We start from the raw sequence: 22624 nt of genomic DNA, 5'->3' as shown, positions 1-22624 counted from the left end.
TTTCCCTGGCAACAAATTGGAACACTTGTCTAGCTAAGGAGGAAAGAGCTATTCACAGTACATTGCTTGTTCCTCTTAGAATGCATTACTCCGTCCTCACATGGCAAGTGTGTACCCACATATATAGAGAGATGTAGATAGACATATACCACAGCGTGCACTCATGAATTGGGTACTTAAAAATTGATCTTCCAACACTGGTTTGTTCAGTGTTGTGAAAAGTATTTGCATTTAAGATTTTCTTTCATTTCTTATTTATGTGTGGGGTTTAAGAACCTTTGTTCCATAGGTAAAAAACAGCTTCAACCCCAGCTTATTGTTTAAACTGTTCCAGTGGGATTGCTTTGATAAGAACTAATTATAATTAGTACAGCAAATATTTATAAATGAGCATTCCTAAATTTCTTGAAGCCACCTGAAAGCATTTCTTTTAAGAAATTTACATAAGTATTTATCTGAGCTTTAGGAGTTCTTTGTAATTTAGACTATTTTGTAATTAAGTCATCTGGATAATTGATCACTGAAACACTATTGGATAGAGCTTAAGAATCTTGTCTTTTGTAGACTTTGGTTGTAAAGTAAAGTATTAAGGAGGATTCTGATTTGTTTATTTGCTAGGCCATAGAGATAATGTGAGAAGCTTAAACCCAGCCCTAAATTAGTAAGATTTCACTAGGAGCTCTAGGTGTAGTTTAATATAGTTCTCAATGTTTATCAGTCATTAAATTGTAATCCTAAGTAATTCCACTGGATCCACATTATAACAGCCAAAAACTTCTATTTAAAACTCAATCTTTAACCTAAAGCTTTACAGGAATTTTCCAGGTAATTTTTTTCCTCCATAAGATGTAAATGATAAATAAGTTCTCTGTGTTTATTGGGAGTCAGCATGCTGGTAGGTCTTTCTGTTAGTCAGGGTTCTGTTACTTCTTATCTGAAGCCCAGTGAGCCACGAGCAGGAAGTTCACTGGGAGTTTTATTTCTTTGAACAGCGCTCAGCCTCTGCAAACAGCACAAGGCCAAAGTGTTTGGGTTTTGTTTTGTCATCTGGTGTCCTTTGACAAGTTTATCTTTTCTGCATCAGAAGGTGTCGATTTAAGCATCGTAGTAGCAGTAGTGACAGCCAGCCTGCAGTCACTTGTGTCCCCTGACCTTTGTCCAGGACTCCTTTTATAATTCCCATTCCAACTCTTAAAATCATATGGAGGATCTCAGTTTTACTTGACTGGTTTTGAAGCATTTTCTGGGCCTGAACTTTAAATAGCTTTTTTTAAAATATATATATAAATTTATTTTAATTTTGGCTGCTCTGGGTCTTCTTTGCTGCGCACGGGCTTTCTCTAGTGGCGGCGAGCGGGGGCTACTTTTCGTTGCGGTGCGCGGGCTTTTCATTGCGGTGGCTTCTCTTGTTGAGGAGAGCGGGCTCTAGGTGTGTGGGCTTCAGTAGTTGCAGCACATGGGCTCAGTAGTTGTGGCTCACGGGCTCTAGAGCACAGGCTCAGTATTTGTGGCCCATGGGCTTAGTTGCTCCGCGGCATGTGGGATCTTCCCAGACCAGGGATCGAACCTGTGTCCCCTACGTTGGCAGGCGGATTCTTAACCACTGTGCCACCAGGGAAGTCCCTTACATAGCTTTTAACAAGTACTTAAATTTATTTTATGTCTTGATTTTAGTGACCTAGATTTAGTGGGGTTTCTATTTCTCAAACAGAAAAGCTAACCTGGGGAAGGTACTTTACCTAAGAACAATCTGAACAGTCATGTCAGTGCCCTTTCTAAAAGGAAGGTAGCTTTTATAGGAAACTGTTGAGCAGACTTTGGAAATCAGTGCTGTTAATTTATTCCTGTGTATCACTGAAACCTGTGAATAGAGTATCAGCTTTAGATATTCATCTAATTCTTATTCCAAAGTTGTTGAAGTTTCATATTGGAAATTGTTTACCTGCTTACTTTGTGATCCTAAGAAAAGCTTTTTTAAAAATGTATGATGTACTTTTTAAACAGTGACGTTATTCATTTAGTTAAAGCAATTATTTAATTTGAGTCACCCTCATGCCCATCCTATCCGTTCCTGCCTGTTAAGATGATAATTACATTTTTAGGGAGTCAAAAGCATAGCATTTGTATTATTCTGTTTTTTAATGGACCCCAATTACTAGATCCTGTAGTTTAGGCTGTAGAACAGGCTATATAACTATATAACAGGCTATATATAAAGAGGCTCGAGGCTTGGTCACGACTCCCTGCAGTGTAATCTATCATTATTTCATCATTCTTCTTCTGAGTAATGTTATTTTAATTGCTTTCTCCGTTTCTAGTTCCCCTGATCCAGACCCTTCCAATTCCTTTTTCTTCTTAACTCAGATGTTTCTCCTTGCCATCCAAGAGCATTGTTGAATGACAAATGATTAAACGAATAAGACACAACCCATTTTCACAGTCTAGTTGGGAAGTTAGAGATGTGCAGAATCAACTGGAGCAAAGGCCTCGAGTGCTGTGCAAGAGGTCTGGGGACATACGTGATGTAGTGATAAATTCAGCTTGCAGAGATTAAAGCAGGTAACGTATGTGTGTCGTCTTAAAGGAGTAGCAGTTGCCAGGTTGAAAGGCCTTGCAAGGAGAAAAGAAAACCATACCCACAAAGACAGATCCTTGAAAAAGCAAAGGGCCTTTGGGGAGCAGCAAGCACATTTATAGGGCTAGACTGTAAAGGTGGGTAGAGACAGGCAAGCACCCCATACACTTATACACTTCTCCCCCCTGTGTTACTATAAATAAATCCCAGAAATCATAACATTTCACCCACGAACACTTCAGTACTTCAGAACATATCTCTAAAAGGTACTTCAGGACATATCCCTAAAAGATAAAGGACTTTTAAAAAATGTATAACTCCAAGACAATTATTATACTCTGTAAAACTTGGTAAAAATTGCATACTATCATCAGTAAGTGTTCAGAGTTTCAATTTTCATAAATGTCATCAATTTTAGTTTTCTTTACAGTTTCTTTGTTTGAGTCAGGCTCTAAGTAAGGTTCACATATAATGATTGGTTGATGTATCTCTAAGTTTCTTTCAATCTGTAGATTCCCTCTCCATATCTCTTTCTTTTCCTCTCTAATTTTGAGAACGAAATTTAGAATAGAGATTTTCACATATCTACTATTTGATTACCTAGGGGTAATAAATAAGTAATATTTTGTTTATTTCCTCTATTTACCAGTTTTCAAATGGAAGAGCTTCTTTAGCGTTCTCTGAAAGGGACCAGTGAGTTTTCCTTTTCTGTATCACTCATGGATTGAAATATATTTATGTTCCAATGTGTTGCATTTGTCATGTTTGTTTTTTATTTTTTTGCGGTACGCAGGCCTCTCACTGTTGTGGCCTCTCCCGTTTCGGAGCACAGGCTCTGGACGTGCAGGCTCAGCTGCCATGGCTCACGGGCCCAGCCGCTCCGTGGCATGTGGGATCTTCCTGGACCGGGGCACGAACCTGTGTCCCCTGCATCGGCAGGTGGACTCTCAACCACTGCGCCACCAGGGAAGCCCTGTCATCTTTATTTTTTATGATGAAATTTTCCATCTGCCCAGTGAGAACCTCTTCAAGTTGGTTCCTAAATTCTTTTGATGTGACCCTAAATGGTATTTGATCACTCCTTCTACCTGGTATAAGCTTTTTCAGACCCACCTTGTACATTTGCTGCCCCAGGTTTGGAGTCATCCATTTCTCCCTGGTTCCTTTTTGTGGTAAATGATATTTAGAGGCCAAATCTAGGCAGTAGGGTTGCTCAGTGCTACTAGGTTGGTCTTTGTTCCTGGGCCTTAGAACACTGATAGAACTGTAATTTTTTTTAATGATAAAGTATATTATGAGTCTATATTCATATTGCTTTTTCAAATTCAGGACCACAAGACTTAACCTCATTAATCTTTTATCTTTATTTATCCACAGTAAGATTCTTGGAATCTATCAATTCTAGAAATAAAAAGCATTAAAATATCATGTTACTCATTTGCTTATTTCCCATCGTATGTACTGTAGTCACAGAGTAACATCTATAATTTGATTATAAAAAAAAAAGTACATTGAGGGGTTTTTAGAAAAAGGGTTTTTTTGGCCAATTCTTCCTGTCCTTAGGGTATATCCCATTAGGTTATGTACAGTCAAATTACAGTGTTTTAAAGTCATTTGGAATTTTCTTCTGTGAAAGGATTCAAGCAACTGGTTGCAAAGTCAGGTTCATTTTTTTTTTTAAGAAATTGCCTTCTTAAATTTTAATTGTGTTATATGTCCATTGATTCCTGATTATGTTCTCCATTTTTATTCTCTTGATTATTTTGTAAATTATTCACTGCTGTAATTTGAACTTTGCACAGACTTTTACAGGGAACCCGATTTCCAGATCTTTCTTCTTTACTTGGTTATCCCACTGGTCAGACCGTGCGGCTCTTACTGCTTGCACGTAATCCCAAGGAGAAAATATGGTTATATTGTAGGCAGTCTTTAACCTTGATACCTACACACTTGGCATGATTTAGGACATATTATTTCTCTGCCACCGTCTATTCCAAGGTGGAAGAGTGATTTTTCTGACTAAGCCTGGGAACAGATATTCCCATTTCAATAATGGGATAGCTAGGGAAGAGCTAGCCTTTTCTCCCAAAGTCACCTAGCAGACTGGTTGTTCATAACGGAATGCTTACCTGGTCCTCTTTTCACCTCCCTACCGGGTATCTGCCATTTTTGGTAAAAGCTCACCCCCTTAGACAGGCCAAGGTAGATAAAGATTTAGGAGAAATACTCATTTTATCCAGATCATGGCAGTGTCTGTGTGAGCAGACCGTCTCAGAGTAGGTTCAGCATAACTATGCTAATTCCATGGGGTGGCCAGGGATGTTATACCCCAAAGGGTTCCAAAGTGAAATAAGTCTTGGAAATTCTGAAATTTAACAACTACCGATCTCTCAGATGATGGTGTGCATTATGAACTGAAGGGAGGAATAGGTTTGTTTCTCAGGCTCACTTAACTATGAATCCATCCCAGTTTGTCATCAGGCGACATGTTGTGCTGGAAAATAAGCCTCCTTCTAGATTTCCCTTTACAGGACATAGGCAGGACATGTCACAGGGATCCACTCAGCAGAATGCAGATTCTGAGAGAATTCTGTGGGACACACGGCTTGGTTCCATCAGCAAGAACTTGAAAAAACAAAAAAGACAGGGGATGGGAACCTATAGTCTGAAAGAGACAGGAGACATATCAACCAATCACAATATATGAACCTTATTAGGAAATAGATTCAAATGAATTATAATAAGAAATAACTTAAAAGTCAATAAAGTCAATGTGAACACAAACTAGATACTTAGTGATGTTAAGGGATTTTTGTTAAATTTTTTATGTGATAATATAGTTGTGGATTTTTCTTGGAGCTGTTGTCTTTTAGAGATACATACTGAAATACTTATAAAGTATATGATACTTTTGATTTGCTTTGAACTAATACGAGTAGAGATGGTTATAATGGTGATGGTTGTTGTGATAAAGTTTGAAGCTGGGTAATGGGTACGTTGTGTTCATTATACTAGTTTATCTGCTTTTCCTTATATTTGAAAATTTACATGATAAAAACATTTTAAAAAGAAGACTGCCAGGACTTCCTTGGTGGTCCTGTGGTTAAGAATCCACCTTCCAATGCAGGGGACGTGGGTTCGATCCCTGGTCGGGGAACTAAAATCCTGCGCACCACAACCTGCATGCCACAACAAAGATCCCACAGCTGCAACTAAGACCCAACAGAGCCAAATAAATAAAATTAAATACATTGCTTAAAAAAAAGAAGAAGACTGCCAAATCTGTATCACTTTCACATGAGTTCCTTAGAAATCGCCGAGGCCATAACTGATTTAAATTACCTTGCTCAGTGTAGCCCAGTTTAGCTGCTCCAGCAGCCTTGTTCCCCAAAGAGGTCATCAGTGACATCCTCCTATGTTTGGAAGAGTATCTCAAAGCCTTGCTTGTTTCTTTGCGATACGGAAATGGAGTGGTGAGTGGCCCCAGAAAACACTGGTTGTCTGAATGGAGGCACGTGTGCCTGTAGGAAGCATTCTCTCTGCAGCCTCTGGTTTATAGGCCCCTGGCTGGAACATCGACAAGCAGATCGGACTTGTGCTACGTGCCCGGGAGCCAGTAGCACAAAGCAGTTAGGGGCAGGGCTCAAAGCAAGGAAGGTGGTGGTGCATTCCAACCAGAAAGGAAGTTCTTGTAAAAACTTCTGTCCCTGTTGCTGCAGTTTTAGCAAAATGAGATGTAAAATTTGTGGTTTTTTTAAAAGACAGTTTTATTTGAGCCAAACCATTTTAAGGTGTGTTAAAAACCTCACCTCTTTTCTTCATTCTACACCCCTTCCTACCTCCCTCCCTCCAATCCCCAAGCTGCTCACCACCCAGCCCCCCTTAGGCTAGTTTGTTGCCAGTCATGGTGCTGTCCACTCTGGAAAGTAGCAGGAAGAGCTGATAAGGTGCTGAGGCCAGAAATCTCTGGTCTTATCTCTGTCTAGCACACGGTGCCGAGAGTGCATCCTTTTCCTGTCCTCAGACAAGAGACATAAACCGACCATCTCCTGGAAGCAAGGACTTCAAACAGGGCTTGGGGGCCTGCCTCTACTTTCTGTAAGGCCAGAAAGGAGAAAGTGGGTCATTGCTTTTTTTGGAGGTTGTTTTAGTAGCAGTAAAAATGTATGTTGTCTTCTAGACCAACAAACATAACTTCATAATAAGACATGAATTAAAAGAGCAGAAGAAAAGAAAAAGAAGCAAGGGCTGAGGGCAAGGGCTACCAAAACAACCAGAGCTGTAAGTCACTGGGCTGTTTTGCTTGGTTAGACTTTCTGTAGGTTTGCCCGAAAGGATTAGATTTGGCTTTTTGTTTGTTGACAGATCAAGCAAATGGTTTTAAGAGCTTTTGTGATAAGAAAACATTGATACCTAGATGGCCCAGTGTTGGAGGAGAAGAGTGAAATATTGGTTCATTTTTCCTTCTGCCCCTCTGTTATGGCAGGAAAGCAGAAATAACATTCTCTCCCAGATTTTCATCCTGCGATGTAATGAAAATAAGATGAAGAGGAACCTTCCTTTGGGTTTTAGCGCAGCTGGTGGCTGGTGAGGTGATACTTTGCTTCTTACGCTATAGTCTGGAGTGACCGTGGTAGGGACACCGGTGACATGGGTGTAGGCGTTACCATCTCCCTCTGGGTCCTCCTTGGAGCCTCACCAGTAGACCCAGAAGAGTCAGTCAACCTCAACTTCATCCTCAGTCATCTGGATCCTCATAAAGATCCAGTTTGCAACATAACACTTTACAGTATAGAAGAGACCAGGCTTGGTGCTTTGTTACCACTTTTGGAAGACGTTGGTCACTGGCCAGTGCTCACAAACAGCCAATTGTTGGAATTCCAAAAGTTAATGACACCTTAAGAATTGTGCTTATTATATAATAGTAAAGGTCCAATTTTATTCTTGCAAGTTTCTTAGTCTCCTGTTACTGAGTGCTGTGAAATTATCTAGGCTACAGTGAATGTTAGAATTATAATGGACCTTAACAACATAGCTGTTGCTTTTCAAACTGTATTCCGTAAAGCCCCGAGAGTTCGTCAAAGATGCCTCGGGGGCCTTACAAAGGGAGAGGAGGGTCAGGACATGAGCTTTGGGTTCCCCCAACGCCACCTCAACCACTGTTCCCCTGGTATGTTATACATTGGCCTTCTGTTTAAGATTTCGTCTGGAGAAAGACACACACTGCTAAAACCATGTTTGAAAAAAGTCACTGAGTAGCCCTCCTTCCTTGTTTTGCAAACGATTTGCTTTGAGGCCCAGAAAGTACAGTGACTTGTCCAAGATCACACATTCTCTCAGATGTGAGTCAGATTTCTTGACACCCAGGTCATGGCCGCTTCTACTACACTGAACTTAGCACCTTTCTTACTTTCCTTTGAGTATTTAATACCAGTGCCACTCAAAGTATCGTCCACAGGCCAGCCCGTGACAGGACAGAAATTGAGAGTAAGCATTTAGAAACTTTTATAGTAGTGTGATTAATTTTTAGAAATTGGAACTTGTGTTTTATATGTCTTTTTGAAATTTTGTTTTCTAATTTTTTTTTTTAACAAAAATTTTGGCCCACAATAGATAGGAGATTTTAAAAAGAAAAATAATTGGCCCTTCACCCCTGGTAGTTTGGGAAGCACTGTGATGCAGGGCATTGAATCTCCACAGAGGTTGAGCCAGTTATGGGCTGCAAACAAGAGGCAGGTCTTGCTTTAAGGAACTTTTTTGGATTTTGAGCAGGTAAGGAGGCAATATTACTTGTTCTTTTTCCTTAATATGTTTCTTGCTTATAAAATAAAATTATAGCTTGCATGAAACTAAGAGATGATATATTTAAATATATATGATAGTAATATATGAGAATTATCTATTTAATAGCAGTAATAATTTTAATTTTTATGAACTCTTTGGAATTGTAATCTCAGTTTAATTGGTTAGAGGTTTTGTTGAATGGAGTTGTATTGTAGTTGGTTTTCTTGTTTAGTTTCTGTCTATTCTAAAAAATAAATTCTCCTGTTGCATTTTGTTTTTAATTTTATTGTGGCAAGAACACTTAGATGAGATCTACCCAGACCTTTTTATAATTTTTTTTTTTTAACTGTGTGTCTCCCACAGATGGGAGCTCCTGTCTGGGCCCCGGCCCTGGTCAAGTAAACAGTAGCTGCTGGAGCTGCTCAGTGGTTGTTTATGAAGGACTGGATGGCCACGGCTTTGGACCTCAGCCTCCTCAAGATCTTATTTTTTTTGTATAATTTACTTTTATTCCACGACTCAGTGATTTCAGGATTTTATCTAATTATTCTTACTAGCTTAAATATCCTTTAAACATAGAATTATTTTGCCCTACCAAATTTACTCCTAGAAGTATTTTTTAAATATTTGTTACTTTAGTTTCTGGTCAATTAAAAAGAGGTCTATATAACGATAAATCCCATATAGTATACAGGAGCTGAGGGAGAGGACGTTAGTAATAACTTCATTCACCTGAATTAATTTACCCTTCTCTTCTTATTCCAAATAACTATTCATACTCTATTCCTTGTTTCAGAATAGTACGGTCTCTAAAATCTTCAAAAGATGCTATGCTTTCTATAATAAGGAGCCTAAATTTGAGTCGTTAATGATTCCTAAGCGATTTTCAAGTCAGTGGAGTAAAGGTGGAAGAGACAGGCCCTTCGTCAGCCTCTGCTTCTGCTTTTGGAGGCTCAGGCATTAGGCTTCAACTACTTACAGAAGCTTTTTGTCCTGTCTCCAGAGAGCAGGGAACAGAACCAGTTGACCTAGAATCATAAACGATAGCCAGTTTGGATTATTTTTAGGCTTCAATCAAAGAAATTGGCACCTGTGCCACATTGATCATTTCTAGCTCTGGAGGAGCCTCGTTTATCTTGTGACGGCCAATGGGTTGTGAAATGTTGTCACATGGATCACTGCAACTTTCCAGGCCTTAAGACTGGTGAGGGAGGCAGGAAACCTGCTCCTTTTTTCTTTTCCCTCTCTTTCCCCAGAGGCTGTATGACTCTTGTCAGTAGCTCTGATGTCAGTTACTTGAGAGAGGTTGTTGCCATAGAGAACCATCCCTTTAAAACATGTTTATGTTGGCTTTTCGTAATGAGTGGTAATTTGAGCAGCTGATGAGGCAAGTGGAAAAAAGAAAACGAACAGCTTTGTTAGCACTGGCCTTCCTACGAGGCATTTGGCATTATTTGTAGTTCTTTGCTGTTGTTCAGGGAAAAGCAAGATATTCTGTCCCTTCCAGTCCCCCGTTATCTTCTCTGAGCTGTCCAGTTCATTTATCTGAGTCTGTAAATTCCAGGCAGGGTTCTAATGCCTAACGTTAGAGAGGTATCTGCCTGCTTACAGTGGGTTGGGAGTTCTCTTTGATGTCAGATCACTTCGTAAGCAAACTTCGTCCTTGTCTGCCAGAAATCAAACGGCAGATGGCAGCCCTCTCTACCCCTCACTAGCATAATTCAGTAAGTTAACAAGAGACTGAGATTGAGAACTTCATCAAAACCCAGAGCCCTCCAACCAACTCCGTGTGTGTGTGTATATACTTCACATGCATCTAACATTTCCAAAAAGCAGACTATATTTCATAATAAATTTTATTCAGCAAATATTTACATAGCATCTGTTATGTTTACTTATATACTAGAGAGAAAACAAATTTTTCTTACTGATGAAATTCAAAACTTTATTTATGGACACTGATATTTGAAATTCACATAGTTTTCATGTCATGAAATAGTCTTCCTTTGATTCTCTCCCCCTCCCTCCCCCCATTTAAAATGTAAAAACCATTCTGATCGGCAGCAGCCGGATTTGGCCCTCGGGGCATGTGCCAGCCAGAGAGCCCTCCTGGAACCCCTGCACAGGTCCTGGGTTCCTAGAACCTGTTTGCATGAGCATACACACACTGTACACATGTACACACTCACGTAAAGTTAAGAGTTGCTGTGTAGTTCTAGTTCTGTTGTTGTATTTTTTAATTTTTAACCCCTCTTCAAATCAAAACTTCCCGTCAGTCAGTGGAGTCTTGTATTTGTTTTTAACTCTTGTGATGCTTGCTAATCCTGCAAGTGATTGTGTTTCCCAGGCAGATTCCATGCGGCTGGTTATTTCTGAGACTTTGTGTGTTTATCCTAACTCCACATGTGAGTGAGTGAATGATATCTCGAAAAAAACACCAGATTTTACCCCTGAGTAAACTTCTTGTGAGTGCAAACATAGCTCATTGTCAGTGAAACAGTGTTTTCAATCATGTGGAAACCAAAAAGCTACCATAGAAAGCAAGAGAAGAAATGCTGACATAGTCGCACAGTCTCTGCTCTATGACCAACATGTTGATCGCTCCTTGCTTAACCTCTGGAGGCAAACCATTCTGATGACTCGCGGGAATGCGCAGCTTCCCAGGTTGTGTGATGAGCTCAAGATAACATGTAGGCTGCACCTTAACAACCTGCTGCCGGGGGCTTCTCGTGGAACTTGATCCACCTGTTTGTCTTCTCAGAGTCATCTCCTGACTTTGCCTTGGATGTACTCTAGAACTCGCTTGCTTTCCAGCCTCTTCTCTTGATGGCGAGAACAGTCACAACCCGCGCATGTCACCTTATTGCTGATGTTCAGCCCGCCCCACATCATGCATGTGATAGTTCCATAAAACACAGCACCCCATTTTCCCGATTTACCTAATCTTCCAGAAGGTGACGTGATGACATGTGGAATAATAGACCAGAAGAGACATGTATGGATCGTTTGACTGAGCTGTTCATCGCTCAGGGCCACAGGGAGTGATGGGCTGATCACACTAAAAGGCACTGGGATGCACCTGCAGAAGTTAGCGGAGCGATTTGCACTGGGAGGCAAGGTGGCATCTGATTAGAAGGGTGTGGTTTCATCTGGGTGGGAAGACTGTCCACTGCAAAATGCTGGTTCTCTCTTTGCTTGCCACCCTTCCAAGCCCCTTCTAGTCATGAGCCCCGCCTGGCACGCAGAGGAACCTGTGCTGACAAATACAAAGCTTCTGGTTCAGTGGGGCGGTGGGAGTGCTTCCCAGCCTGGATCTGCCTGGGGCTGGTGTCTTTTGTGCTTTCCTGGAGCGCTCACCATGTGTTTGTTCTTCCTTAGAGGCTGTGCTGAACCCAAATGAAATAGGCATGATTTCTGCCCTCAAGGAACTTAAAAATTCCTTGGGAAGATGCTTAGAAAGCAAATTATACAAAACCAGAAAGTACAAGTAACCAATTGCTAGTCACAGTAGTAACCAAGGGAGGTTGTTCACAGGGGACCAGCTTCTTGAAGGAGGCAGCTTTGCACTTGACCTTTAAGGGAGTGACGCACACAACTGTGTATGAAGAATCTGGAAGAGCGTCGCGGGGAGCATCACAGGCGACCGCGGCAGTGCCTTCGGCTCCCTCTGTTGGCGAAGGGTTTTGTGCTCACATGTCCTGGCACCCCCTCACCTCAGCACTGCCCCCATCTTGACGGGCTTCATACCTGAAATGGCTTCATACCTGAATTCATCGCTGTCCTAAGTGGATGGGCGCAATTTCTGCCTCCCAGGAGACATCAAGACATAACTTGTGTTTGTCAGAGCTGTCCTGCCGGAAAGTTTAGAGAAGATGCAAGTGTTCTTTCAAACTACTCACTTGCCAAGCTTTCTTAACTCTTCACAGACTAATGCAGCACAAGCTGATGACACAGGCTGGGCTGGAAGTGTGCATTTGTTCATCACAGGCAGTAGTTCTCAGAGCTAATGACCCTGTTGCTAAGTCCATTACCCTTGAGCTCTGGCTGTCTGCTTTTTCTTTCAATGAGAAAGTTCATTGAAGGGTTACTGTTGCAGCCTGTGTTGCAACGTGGAAATCAAAAGGCTTCAATCATCTTGTCACTTAAGATCGGCAGTGACATATGAGAAAGGCTGGTGAGCTAAAGCGTTGTGCCTTTGAAAGCTCATCCTGGACTGTATGCTTATCATAACTGATAAGATTTTATGCTTGTGGTGCATCTGCCCCAAACACCTCCCTGAATTCTCTATCCAAACTGCGGTGATCCCTGCCCCAAAAGTTACTAGCAACATTCTTCTGAGAATAATAAAGAGAATCCTCTATATTTGGGCAATTCACTGTTAATCCATCTCAGTAGACGTGGTTGAATGACACCGAGGACTGGGAGCCCAGAAGAGCTTGAGCAGACAGCTCACTGAGCTGCAAAGCCTCTAGGCAGAGCACCTAAAAGAAGCGAAGAACAAGCCCATGACATTCTGTAGCCATTTGAGAAAAGGCGACATGCATCCTTCAGGCACCTGAGATGATTATGGTATATGATAGCTAATTTCTTAAGTGTCTCTCTCTGCAAGGTCTTGTGTCCTTTGCATCCAACTCTTCCCGCCCCCCGCCCCTACCCCATTTGTAATTCAGAATGGCCAGAGATAGGTTGAGGCCTTAAGATTCTCCAGCTCTAATTATAAAACTCTTGGGCTTCCCTGGTGGCGCAGTGGTTGAGAGTCTGCCTGCCAATGCAGGGGACACGGGTTTGTGCCCCGGTCCGGGAGGATCCCACATGCCGCGGAGCGGCTGGGCCCGTGAGCCATGGCCACTGAGCCTGCGCGTCCAGAGCCTGTGCTCCGCAACGGGAGAGGCCACAGCGGTGAGAGGCCCGCGTACCGCAAACAAACAAACAAAAAAACAACAACTCTTAAGCCTGGTTTCAGGCTATTTTTTTATTTATATGAATTGCAAACTAGATAATAGAGTTATTTTCTATTTAGAAAGTAGTATCTATTTCTTGTGGCCTTTTTTTCGACCTGAAGTTTTAGCATCAGTTAACTTCTGCCTCATAAAGTTGAGCATGGACCAATTGATATATACTTAAGTGTTGGGATGATTTCTGAAGAGAGAAACAGTGACAAGTGGGTCTGTGTGATGCAGGCCGGAAGTTGGGATGCTGGCGTGGAGGGCGTGGAGGGAGGATGGGCTCTGCACCTGGCAGCCTTGGGCCAAATCCTACTTCTGCCAGTTCCCACCGTCAGGCCTGCTGAATATTAAGTGCTTTGAGGTTCGGTTTCTACCCCTGTCAAGGTGAGGTGACACACGATAATAAGTGATTGCCACACTGAAGGCATTCAAGAAATGATAGCCGCTTTCTTCAGTGCACCGGGCTGCGGGCACTCTGGGTCAAGTCTCCACACATGATGGAGGGAGTAGTCCCGCCGGGCTCTTCTGGCTTTAAGCCACTGAGGCTCTGTGAGCTGGGGAGCAGTCCTCCTGGGTTCTGACCCTCAGAGTGTTTATTGGTTGGGGTAGAAATTAAGGCCCTTGCTGTCACTTGGGAAAATCCATCGTCAAATGTTTTTTTAAACACAGGCTGTACACTCATAGGTTCTGAAAGAAATGAGAACACTGCGGGGTTTTCTGAGGCAGACAAGATTGACCCATGAAACAGTGTTTTAGAACAACACAGACTATTTCATTTTATATTTTTAAAATGGTAGCTTTTAAAATATATGGAAAATAATTCAAGATTCTCAATGTAGCTTTGGATCTTTCTTTTTAATTAACAAAAAGGGAGGTAGAGTAGTGGATATATTACAAATTTAGGGAGAGATCTTTTAAACTGTTTTGTTGTTTCCCTTACCGTTTCCCCTCATTGACCGAACTGTGTCTTTGGAAAGCTTCTTCGTCTTAGGTGCACTGCATGGCCTCGGATATGCACAGCTGCAGGCGACATGTCCCTTCCCCAGCTGAGTGAGGAGACCAGTGAACTGACGGGACATCAAGGCCAACAGAAAGGCTGGAGGTTCTACAGAGAGACCCCTACCTAGCTCCCACTATAGAGACTCTATCCCTCACTGTCCCCAGGGGAAAGCCTGACTGTCCTTGCGTATGCTGTGACTGGACAGCTATTTTATCTCTTGGCATTCAAGCAGGACTTAAGGAATCTTAGACTGTAGAGGCATGAAGCTGAGGGAGAGCTTGCCAGGTCATTCGTTCCAGAAACCCATCACATTTCCGCTTCCGTCCGGATATTGGTATTTTCCATTGGTATTTTCCCGACTCTCTGCCTCTTGAGAACACAAATTTTTAGGGTATGTAAAGGATCAGTGGAGACTTTCAAGCCAAGGTATCTAAAAAGAGAACCTTCAAAACCTTAAGTACAAAATGGGAATTTATTATCATTTTCAAAGTTCCAGCTTCTTACTACCTTTCTTAGAAATATTAGGATGATTTCCAGGACTTAGGTTTAAAATAGATTCATATTCCAGTTAGTAGTCACCCCAGTTTGTTGCTTTTATTGATTTTAGCTTCTAATATATAGTGTCAGTTCTTTTAAATGAATGCTTACAAATTATTCATTGCAAAATAGTATTTGGCCCTTTCTGTTCTCCTAAGTAGGATTACTAGATGTGCTCTCCCACTGTATGCTCTCTTACAGGTGGTGTAAAATATTCTCTGTGGATGGACTTGTAGGTGCATTGCTGTCACTCCTGCATCTTGGCCTGACAGTTGGGGTGACAGTGGTCTATGAGCTGAGCTCACCTGCTACCTGCTTATAGAGCCTCACTATCCCTCCTCTGCTGTCTGGTGTCACAGAGGAATGGCCAGCCCAAATGTCATTTCATAGTTCAGTAAATTTTAGACTTTCAGGTCCAATTTAACCTACTTATTTGACTTGATTAGTAACTGAGACCCAGAGAGGTTATGGGATTTATCTAAGGCTCTCCATTAGTTAATAGCAGGAATTGGAATTTTAAAAGAAAAGGTTTCCTAAATCCCTAAGCTTAAATCAAATGTTCGGTAAGATCATTAGTTAACCATACCTCCCTTGCTAGTATTTTGTATGGAACAGGAAGTTTTCAAGTTATTTGTAAATTTATTTTACTAGATTTTAGAACACTGTTAGCAAATTGGGATCCTCAAAGTTTATGAAGCAGTGAAAGTCACATTTGGTATTACAGATTTTTTATTTTTTGGTGGGGGGGTTGCATTATGCGTTTAGTGGAAATGTGGGAAGAAGCGAGTTTGTTGCTATTTCAGAGTACTAAAAAGTTGCCGGTGCTTTTCTCAGTACTTGTTTACTTTGAAGAAGAGACCAGATATGAAAAGTATTCATTTTCTTAAAAAGGTGTACATTGTTCACATTCATGGCTGAGAATATAGAAACAGGGATTGTAATCACTGTAGTAAAACTGGGTTTATGATTTATAAAGTCATGAAATATGAGACCTGGGCTTTGCTTCTACAGCAGTCAGGTCTGCAACCTATTCCTCCTTTGTTGCCATGGTTTTCAAAACAGGTACATTCCTGGAGTGTGGGAGGCTGCCCACCACTCTCCCCTGCAAGTCATTGTTTCGCCTCTACTTCCCTTGGGTGCTGGCATCTCTCTGGCTTGTCTCCACGCCCCGCTGAGCTTGGTGTGCAGTGGCCCATGATTATTAAAATCCTTATCACCAGAGGACTTGATTACGAGCAGAGTTATTTTCTAGGATTAGAAAGACCCGCAGAGTTCAACAAGTGACTCAAAAATGATCTTGTATTTTCTAGTAATTAAAAGTGTGATTAATACCAGTACTTAGTTCCTGTGATTTAACTGTTAAAAGCAGGAATTCAGAAGGTAATAAACAGGTGAACAAGGTAAGGAGCCATAGGATATGACTCGAATTTGAGTTCCTAGGACACAGATACACTCCAGAGGAGGTGGCCCACGTAAGACAAACTCCTCTCATACTGTGAAGCTAAGTGAGACCTATTTTATGTAAACAGGCCTGCTTCGTGGAGACTTGCCGTGTGTGGCTGTGTGCCGTTACTAAACGGAAGGCAAGACCTTTCTCGTCCATCAGGCGGGGATTGGCTGGGATCAGGAGAGCCTTGAGAAGATTTTTCATCCTGCTGTGCAAAATTTCAGCTCTTTTTCAACATTTGAGGAACAAAAAGACAAAGTGACCTTGTGTTTTTGGCTCCTGTGGCAGCTATTTTTAAATTTTTCTCAAAATTACCTCGTGGGATTCCAGCCCAAACTGAATATTGATAGATAACATTTAAAAAGCTCATTTGGTTTATTCCACATGTTCTGCATTTTACCTTTTGAAATTTAAGAAACTGACTACGTGATTTTGTGGTTTTAGCCCTGAGTAAAATAAGGTTTGTGCTGATTAGATAAGCTGTGATGTTGTTGGTAAGGTACCCTTTGGGGAGAGCTTGCTGGGTCAGCGGCCATTCAGAGCCCAATTGCCCACTGATATAATACTGATTCAGCCGAAATTTCAGACGGGACGCAACTTTGATCCCACTGAGCCGGGTTTTGAGTGCTGCTGTAACAAGAAAATACCTTGTCCAGTTATATGTGTGGTTGTAATAAAGTTAGCTGCACAAGCAGAGCTTTGCCCGCCCAGTTCAGAATAATTTGCAGACTCCTAATTTGGAAACTGATTTATTCAGAAAACTGTTTTCCCGCCTCATGAAAGGGTCGGACCACCCATCTCGTCCTGTGTGAATAAGTGAATGTGAAGGGAGAAGCCAGGTAATTATGAAAACCTAAGTTTAGTGTATTTGTTTAAGGGCTTGATTATTTTAAAAGACTGTGGGCAGAATTATTCCAGACACTGACCTTACCTAAAGCACAGTCCTTATATGCTTCCATTTGAAGGTGCTTCCTTTTTCACGCACACCTTTTCATCTCCCTACTGCCAGCCAGCCACAACCTATATGGTGTGATAGCAGCATTTGATTTTTTATCCCAGCCTATTAAGTTAGCATTTTTGTTTTCCTCTTCTCAAGCCTTCTCGAGCCTTACAACTGAGTGTATTCATGTAAAATTAAAATGTAAACCACACTTAATCCCGGCGGTTATGAGTGAGTAATTCCTCCATTTAGAAGCAGACGGACACAGCCATGGGTGTCTAGTTCACGGCAGTGTGTTGGGGGGGGCGTCTCATGTCTCCCACCCCCAGCTGAGGGCAGAGGGCACCCCAGCTCTCCTGTTCCTTCCGGGAGGAAGGGGGCACACGGGCCCTTCCAGCCCCAGTGCCTCCTCTCTCGAGCGGCCAGAGGGCCACGCTCTGGACACACCAGGGTCGAGGCTGGCACGTGGCTCCTGGTTTAGCAGGGGCTCCCATATACGCGTGGCGTCTGAGCTTGTGGGTCAGGGCGCAAAGGCCTGTGTATCCACAGCGAGACCAAGTAGGTGTCTGACGACACCCCAGAGCTCCGGGCTTTTAGGGTCCTTGTTTCTGATGGAGACTCTGGGAACTTCGTTGCCATTTATAAGGTTGTTGCCAAGGGGCCATTCTGTCAGAATGGCGTCCAGGTGACTCACCATCTACCTTGTGATGTTAGCCTCCGACTCCCCGGCCTCCCACCCCGTACGGCCCTCAGCTGGTGCGCGTGGCCACTGCATTCCGCACCGTGCGGCTCAGCTCTACCCGACGGCCGGCAAGGGGTCCAGGGGGAGCCCGGCCCCCCAGCCACGCGGGCTCCGGGCGGTGGTGAGTGACTAGCTGATGCGTAACCGGTGTTACTCTTCTCCCCACCTCAGGGCCAGCCCAGTCCCGACGCTGCAGAGGGGACTGACGTCTCCCCCATGACCACCAGTGCCTTCACCATCCGCGAGTACTTTGCCAGGCGCATGGCGGAGCGCAAGAGTAAGGCGCAGGGCACGGCCGTGGGGCCAGAGGCTTCAGAGACCCCAGTGGAAAGGAAAGCAGGGAAGAAAAGAAAGAAAGAGGCGAAAGATAGAAGTGTGGAGAATTGCACCCACCCCAAGGCCAAGAAGAAGAGAGACCAAGTTGAGTGGCAGCTGGGAGACCCACGCTGGGACGAGAATTCTGGTGCTGCTTCTGAGGGTGAAGAAGGTTGCGTGGCGCCACTCGATGACCGGGACCCTCCCTCGAGGCCCAGAAACAGGAAAGAAAAGAAAAGGGGACAGAAGCAAGCTGAGACAGCAGAGGACGGTACGCTGGATGAAACACCAGTGAAAAAGAAGAGGAAAAAGAAGAAAGGTTCCAAATAAATTCTCTGGAGCCAGGGCCTCCCAGCTTCTCAGCTGTCAGGGCGCTGCTGGGGCAAACTCCCTGGCCCGACGGCAGAGCCGGTTCACTCCGCGAGTCGCGCGCAGCCTCGGACACGCCCGGCCCTGCTGCATCTCGCCCTCACGCTTTCCCAAATCGGATTCCCAGAACTTCTTAGTGTCCCAAATCATGGCTCTCAGAAACAAATACATTTCTTTCTTAGACTCTGAGTCCACCGTATTTATTCCCCTTCATGTGAGTACATCGTTATGTGCACGTGCTTGTGTGTGTAGGTCTCTCACAGTCTGTATTTGCTCTTGATTTCTTTCAGTAACAGTGAACTGTGCTTCCTGCTGAAGGACTCGGTCTAATTAAAGGATTAAGAGGCAATAGTTGGCATTCAGATAGCTCTTTTTGTTCTATAGCCAACCGTATGTTTCTGCCAAGTTGCTTTTATATCATTACATTCCCAAATCAGAGAGTTGTTTTGGTCTGGTCTGGTTTGGTTCTGATGGGGAATTTGTTTTAATGCCGTCTTTTCCACTAAGCAGTGGCAGCCGTGTATTTTGAGGAGTTTGAGCTGACGGTGGGGGCAGTTTAACTTCCCAGCGCTCTCACAGGAGCCCTCTTGCGGTTCCTCAGCGAGAGTCGGTGGTCGGATACATTTCCATTAGGTGTCCTCAAGGACAGGTGCCCTAGAGTGGACTCCTCCTTAACGGTGACCGTCAGGGGATCCTCAGGAAGTTGAAAGAAAAACTGAGACTCTAGGCTTATGAAATTACTTTCATCTAGACTGGAACTGCCTTGTGAAAGCTCCTAAAAGTATAAATATCACATAAAGAGTAAAAGACACCTTCAGTCCTGCTCCCACCAGATGGTGTCACCTCCTGGGTTTATACTGCCTCTGCCGTCCCGTGGCGTGTCTCCCCGTGTGCAGCGTAAACCCTCCCCACGCGGTTTCCCCGGAAAACTGCAGACACCTTCACACCCTCTTTGGGACACAGAATGCAAAAGAAAGCACATGTTTAAGATTTAGAGGTCCAGCACTGTGGTTTCCTCTCTTCTGCTGTCTTTGTTCTCTTGACCTCTCCCTCCTTTTCTTTTTCATCCTTTCCCCCTTTTACTCCATCTTCCTTGCTCCCCCACCCCACCCCCCAGATTTTCAGTTCCCAGTTTTCTCTTACCCCTTGCTGGCTGCCTGCTCCGGTCCTGCAGACCTTTCGGGAACTCTGAGGATGTGGTACAAGGGCGGGTCGTGTGCTGCCTTCCACCTGATTTATAGATGCTCCTGGGTAACAGTAACGAAAACTCACTACCACCTGATGAGCTTTTGCCCTGGATTTTAACCCTCGGGGTCACACATTAGAAATGAAGCATGGCCCCAAGTTTCTTAAAACTGAGAAAATATATGAAGAATGTTTGATTTTAGTCTCCTAAGAATTCCGAATGGTGCTAGTTGTTTAAAAGGATACACACGCACACACCCCACAGAGAAAATTCGTATGAATTCAGAGCCTGAGTTGTAGTGTCTGAGTTTATTGTGGCCCTCAGAGTTTAGAATCCCAGGCAATGTCCAGTCTAATAAAGCACCAAAGATTTTTAAAGTCACTTTTCTTCACAGAGGGCACATGCCAAGTTATCTGTGCTTGTCCTATCTTGTATATGAAACTAGAGTTCCGAAAGAACTAGAGTTCCAGAAGGGAGTTCCAGAAAGAAACTAGAGTTCCAGAAGGGAGTTCCAGAAAGAAACTAGAGGTCCAGAAGGGAGTGGGTATGTATGAAACCTAAAGAGAATTATCTTTATTTATATATAGATATAGATATACGGATATATATTAGACTGGGGTAGGGTTTTTTGCCTTTTCATTTACTTTTAACTTCATTTGCCAGTAAAAATGAGAGCCAGGAGGATATGCTGAATTGTATGCAGGGGAAGGAAACAAATGGGCATTTAGGGAGCAGGGAGCTGCATCTCGGCCAGGTGGGGTGAAGTGGGCAGTGGGAAGACCAGAGGAGGGAGGTGCTCAGGGGTGCTCTCAGAGTTGGGAACCCAAGGCAGTCGCATCGCGAGACTGTTGCAGTGCGACTCTCATGGAGAGCACCTGTAGACCGTGGCAATTATTATATTAAAGCATCGCAGAAAGAACTGAATGATTTTAATAATCGAGTGGGTAGCCTGAGAAAAAGGTACACGCTCAGCAAAGAGCAGACATCGTGACCATTTGCTTTGAATAACACAGAATATTTCCTCTAGAAATGCTCAGCTTTCATTTTTCCCAAGTGTCTCCTTTTCAGGCCACTTAGTTTTCTGAATCAAAGTGGAATTTAGAACAATGAAATGTATGCTCTCTGGACACTTGAATTTCATAGGCATGATATTTTAAAAATTGTTAACATATGAGCCCTATTTTTTGCCTTAATTTATTTCACTCGGTGAAAATGTATTAATTCTGTAGTCATCAGTGCTTTTCTTGGCATCCTTCAGTTTTAAGAGGGAAAGTAGGTTCCCAGGAAAAGATTTGTCCCATGAAGAGGTGCTTAAATGTTGTCTTGTAGTGCCCTTCTTTTGTTTTCTGTTAATTGTAATAGAAAATAATTATCACTCTATGCTGTTTTATGTGCCCGGCCCTGTTCAGAGCACTTTAAATAAATCAACTTGTTTAGTCTTCAGACAACCCAGTAAGATAACCATTGTTGTTTATCCCCTTTTACAGATAAACTCTGCTTTATAAAAGGACCTCTTTTGATTTTTATCACTAGGTTTATGCTGCTCCCAGGGAACCAGCAATGCTCTAGTCTCCTCTCTGCCCTGGCCACACGCCCGCACTGCTTTATTTAGTCCTCACCCTTGTGACGTCACCTGTCTTTAGCAAGATTTTCTGTGGCTGTTGCTCTTCACATGCCATTGTTACATTTAAATGAGAATATATTTGAAAGCAGCTGGCAAACTGTGAAGAGTTTTGCAGTTAACTTGAGTTAGTATTGTTGATACGAACTGTTGAAAATGCTTTCTAACACCGCATGTTAGAAATTCTTGATGAGTTTTCCTTTCCAGTGTGGTCAAGAGGTTGGTGGGAAATTGTTTAAGTAACTCAGCTTCATAAGGCCTGTTTGCCAGTCTACGAAACAAAGACAGAATTTCTTCCAATTTGTAGAAAATACTGAGCCTTCTGAAAGGTGAAAGCAAAACCAGCATTCGTTCTATACCACAGTGCCTATCCCTGCTTCTCTCCTCACCTGCTGCTGACCCTGGCAGGAGCAAGCCGGGACCTGTTTTTTGTTTTGTTTTGTTTTGTTTTTTAGGAACAGCATCAGAGAAATGTTTCAGCACCGTCTCCCCGAGCGATCTCAGCCTCTGGACCAGCAAGCAGCGCCGTACTTAGATTTGAGTAAGAACTTCCCCACTGTCACCCTGTTTGTCTTTCGGGTTCTGCAGCCACTGCAGTTCAGAGCCTGTTGCGCTGGCTTGTGAGGCTGGGGAGGTCAGATCGCTGCTCTGATATCTGACTTTATAGTGCTCAGTTATTAGTGAGCAAATTAGTATGTCCTAATAAAGAGGATGACTAGACTCCTTGTATGAAAGTACGCTCTCCAGTTAGGAGACACTGAATACACTCAAACGACATGCACAAAGCCCATAGGGACAGGGCCGGGGAGGCCGAGAGAGGCGCATGCAGGGCAGGGTAGCTGGGACAGGGGGCGTTCCGGTTGCTGGGGCCCTGAGGCTGCCTGCAGGGCGTGGGCTAAAGCACGCATGCCTACCGTGTGCTTTCCTCCGACCTGTGCTGAGCTTATTTATATAAGCATTAGCAGTCAACTTTTAAGGAAAACTACAGTGAATTATTTGACCAAAGGAAGAATTTGGTAATGAGTTACATCTCAAATTTTCTGTTGGTATTTCCTATATTGCGTTTCCTTAGAGCAAAGTACATGGTTGCCGAAAGACATTTATTTGTTCTAAAAACATTTATTGAGCTGCAACTTCAGGCGGAGCCCAGGCCAATTCAGGA

General features: G+C 43.1%; 1 protein-coding gene across 2 annotated transcripts in view; it reads left to right on the top strand.

Annotated features, from left to right (window-relative positions):
* PINX1 (PIN2 (TERF1) interacting telomerase inhibitor 1) overlaps nt 1-22102 on the top strand; it is an 84593-nt gene extending 62491 nt beyond the window's left edge. Inside the window, exons 7-8 of one of the 2 annotated variants that reach the window (XR_009519940.1) lie at nt 18143-18869; nt 21918-22102. Coding sequence is in view for 1 of the 2 variants with exons in the window: in XM_060015260.1 (XP_059871243.1) it covers nt 18143-18616 (474 nt within the window). In the remaining variant the exon portion in view is untranslated. Of the gene's footprint in view, nt 1-18142; nt 19447-21917 lie in introns of those variants that run through there. The other variant, XM_060015260.1, reaches the window with a different exon arrangement.
* Nucleotides 22103-22624: the final 522 nt, after the last annotated feature.

This window comes from Delphinus delphis, chromosome 6, assembly GCF_949987515.2.
Source record: "Delphinus delphis chromosome 6, mDelDel1.2, whole genome shotgun sequence".
NCBI lineage: Eukaryota > Metazoa > Chordata > Mammalia > Artiodactyla > Delphinidae > Delphinus > Delphinus delphis.
This window is presented reverse-complemented; position numbering and strand designations above follow the sequence as displayed.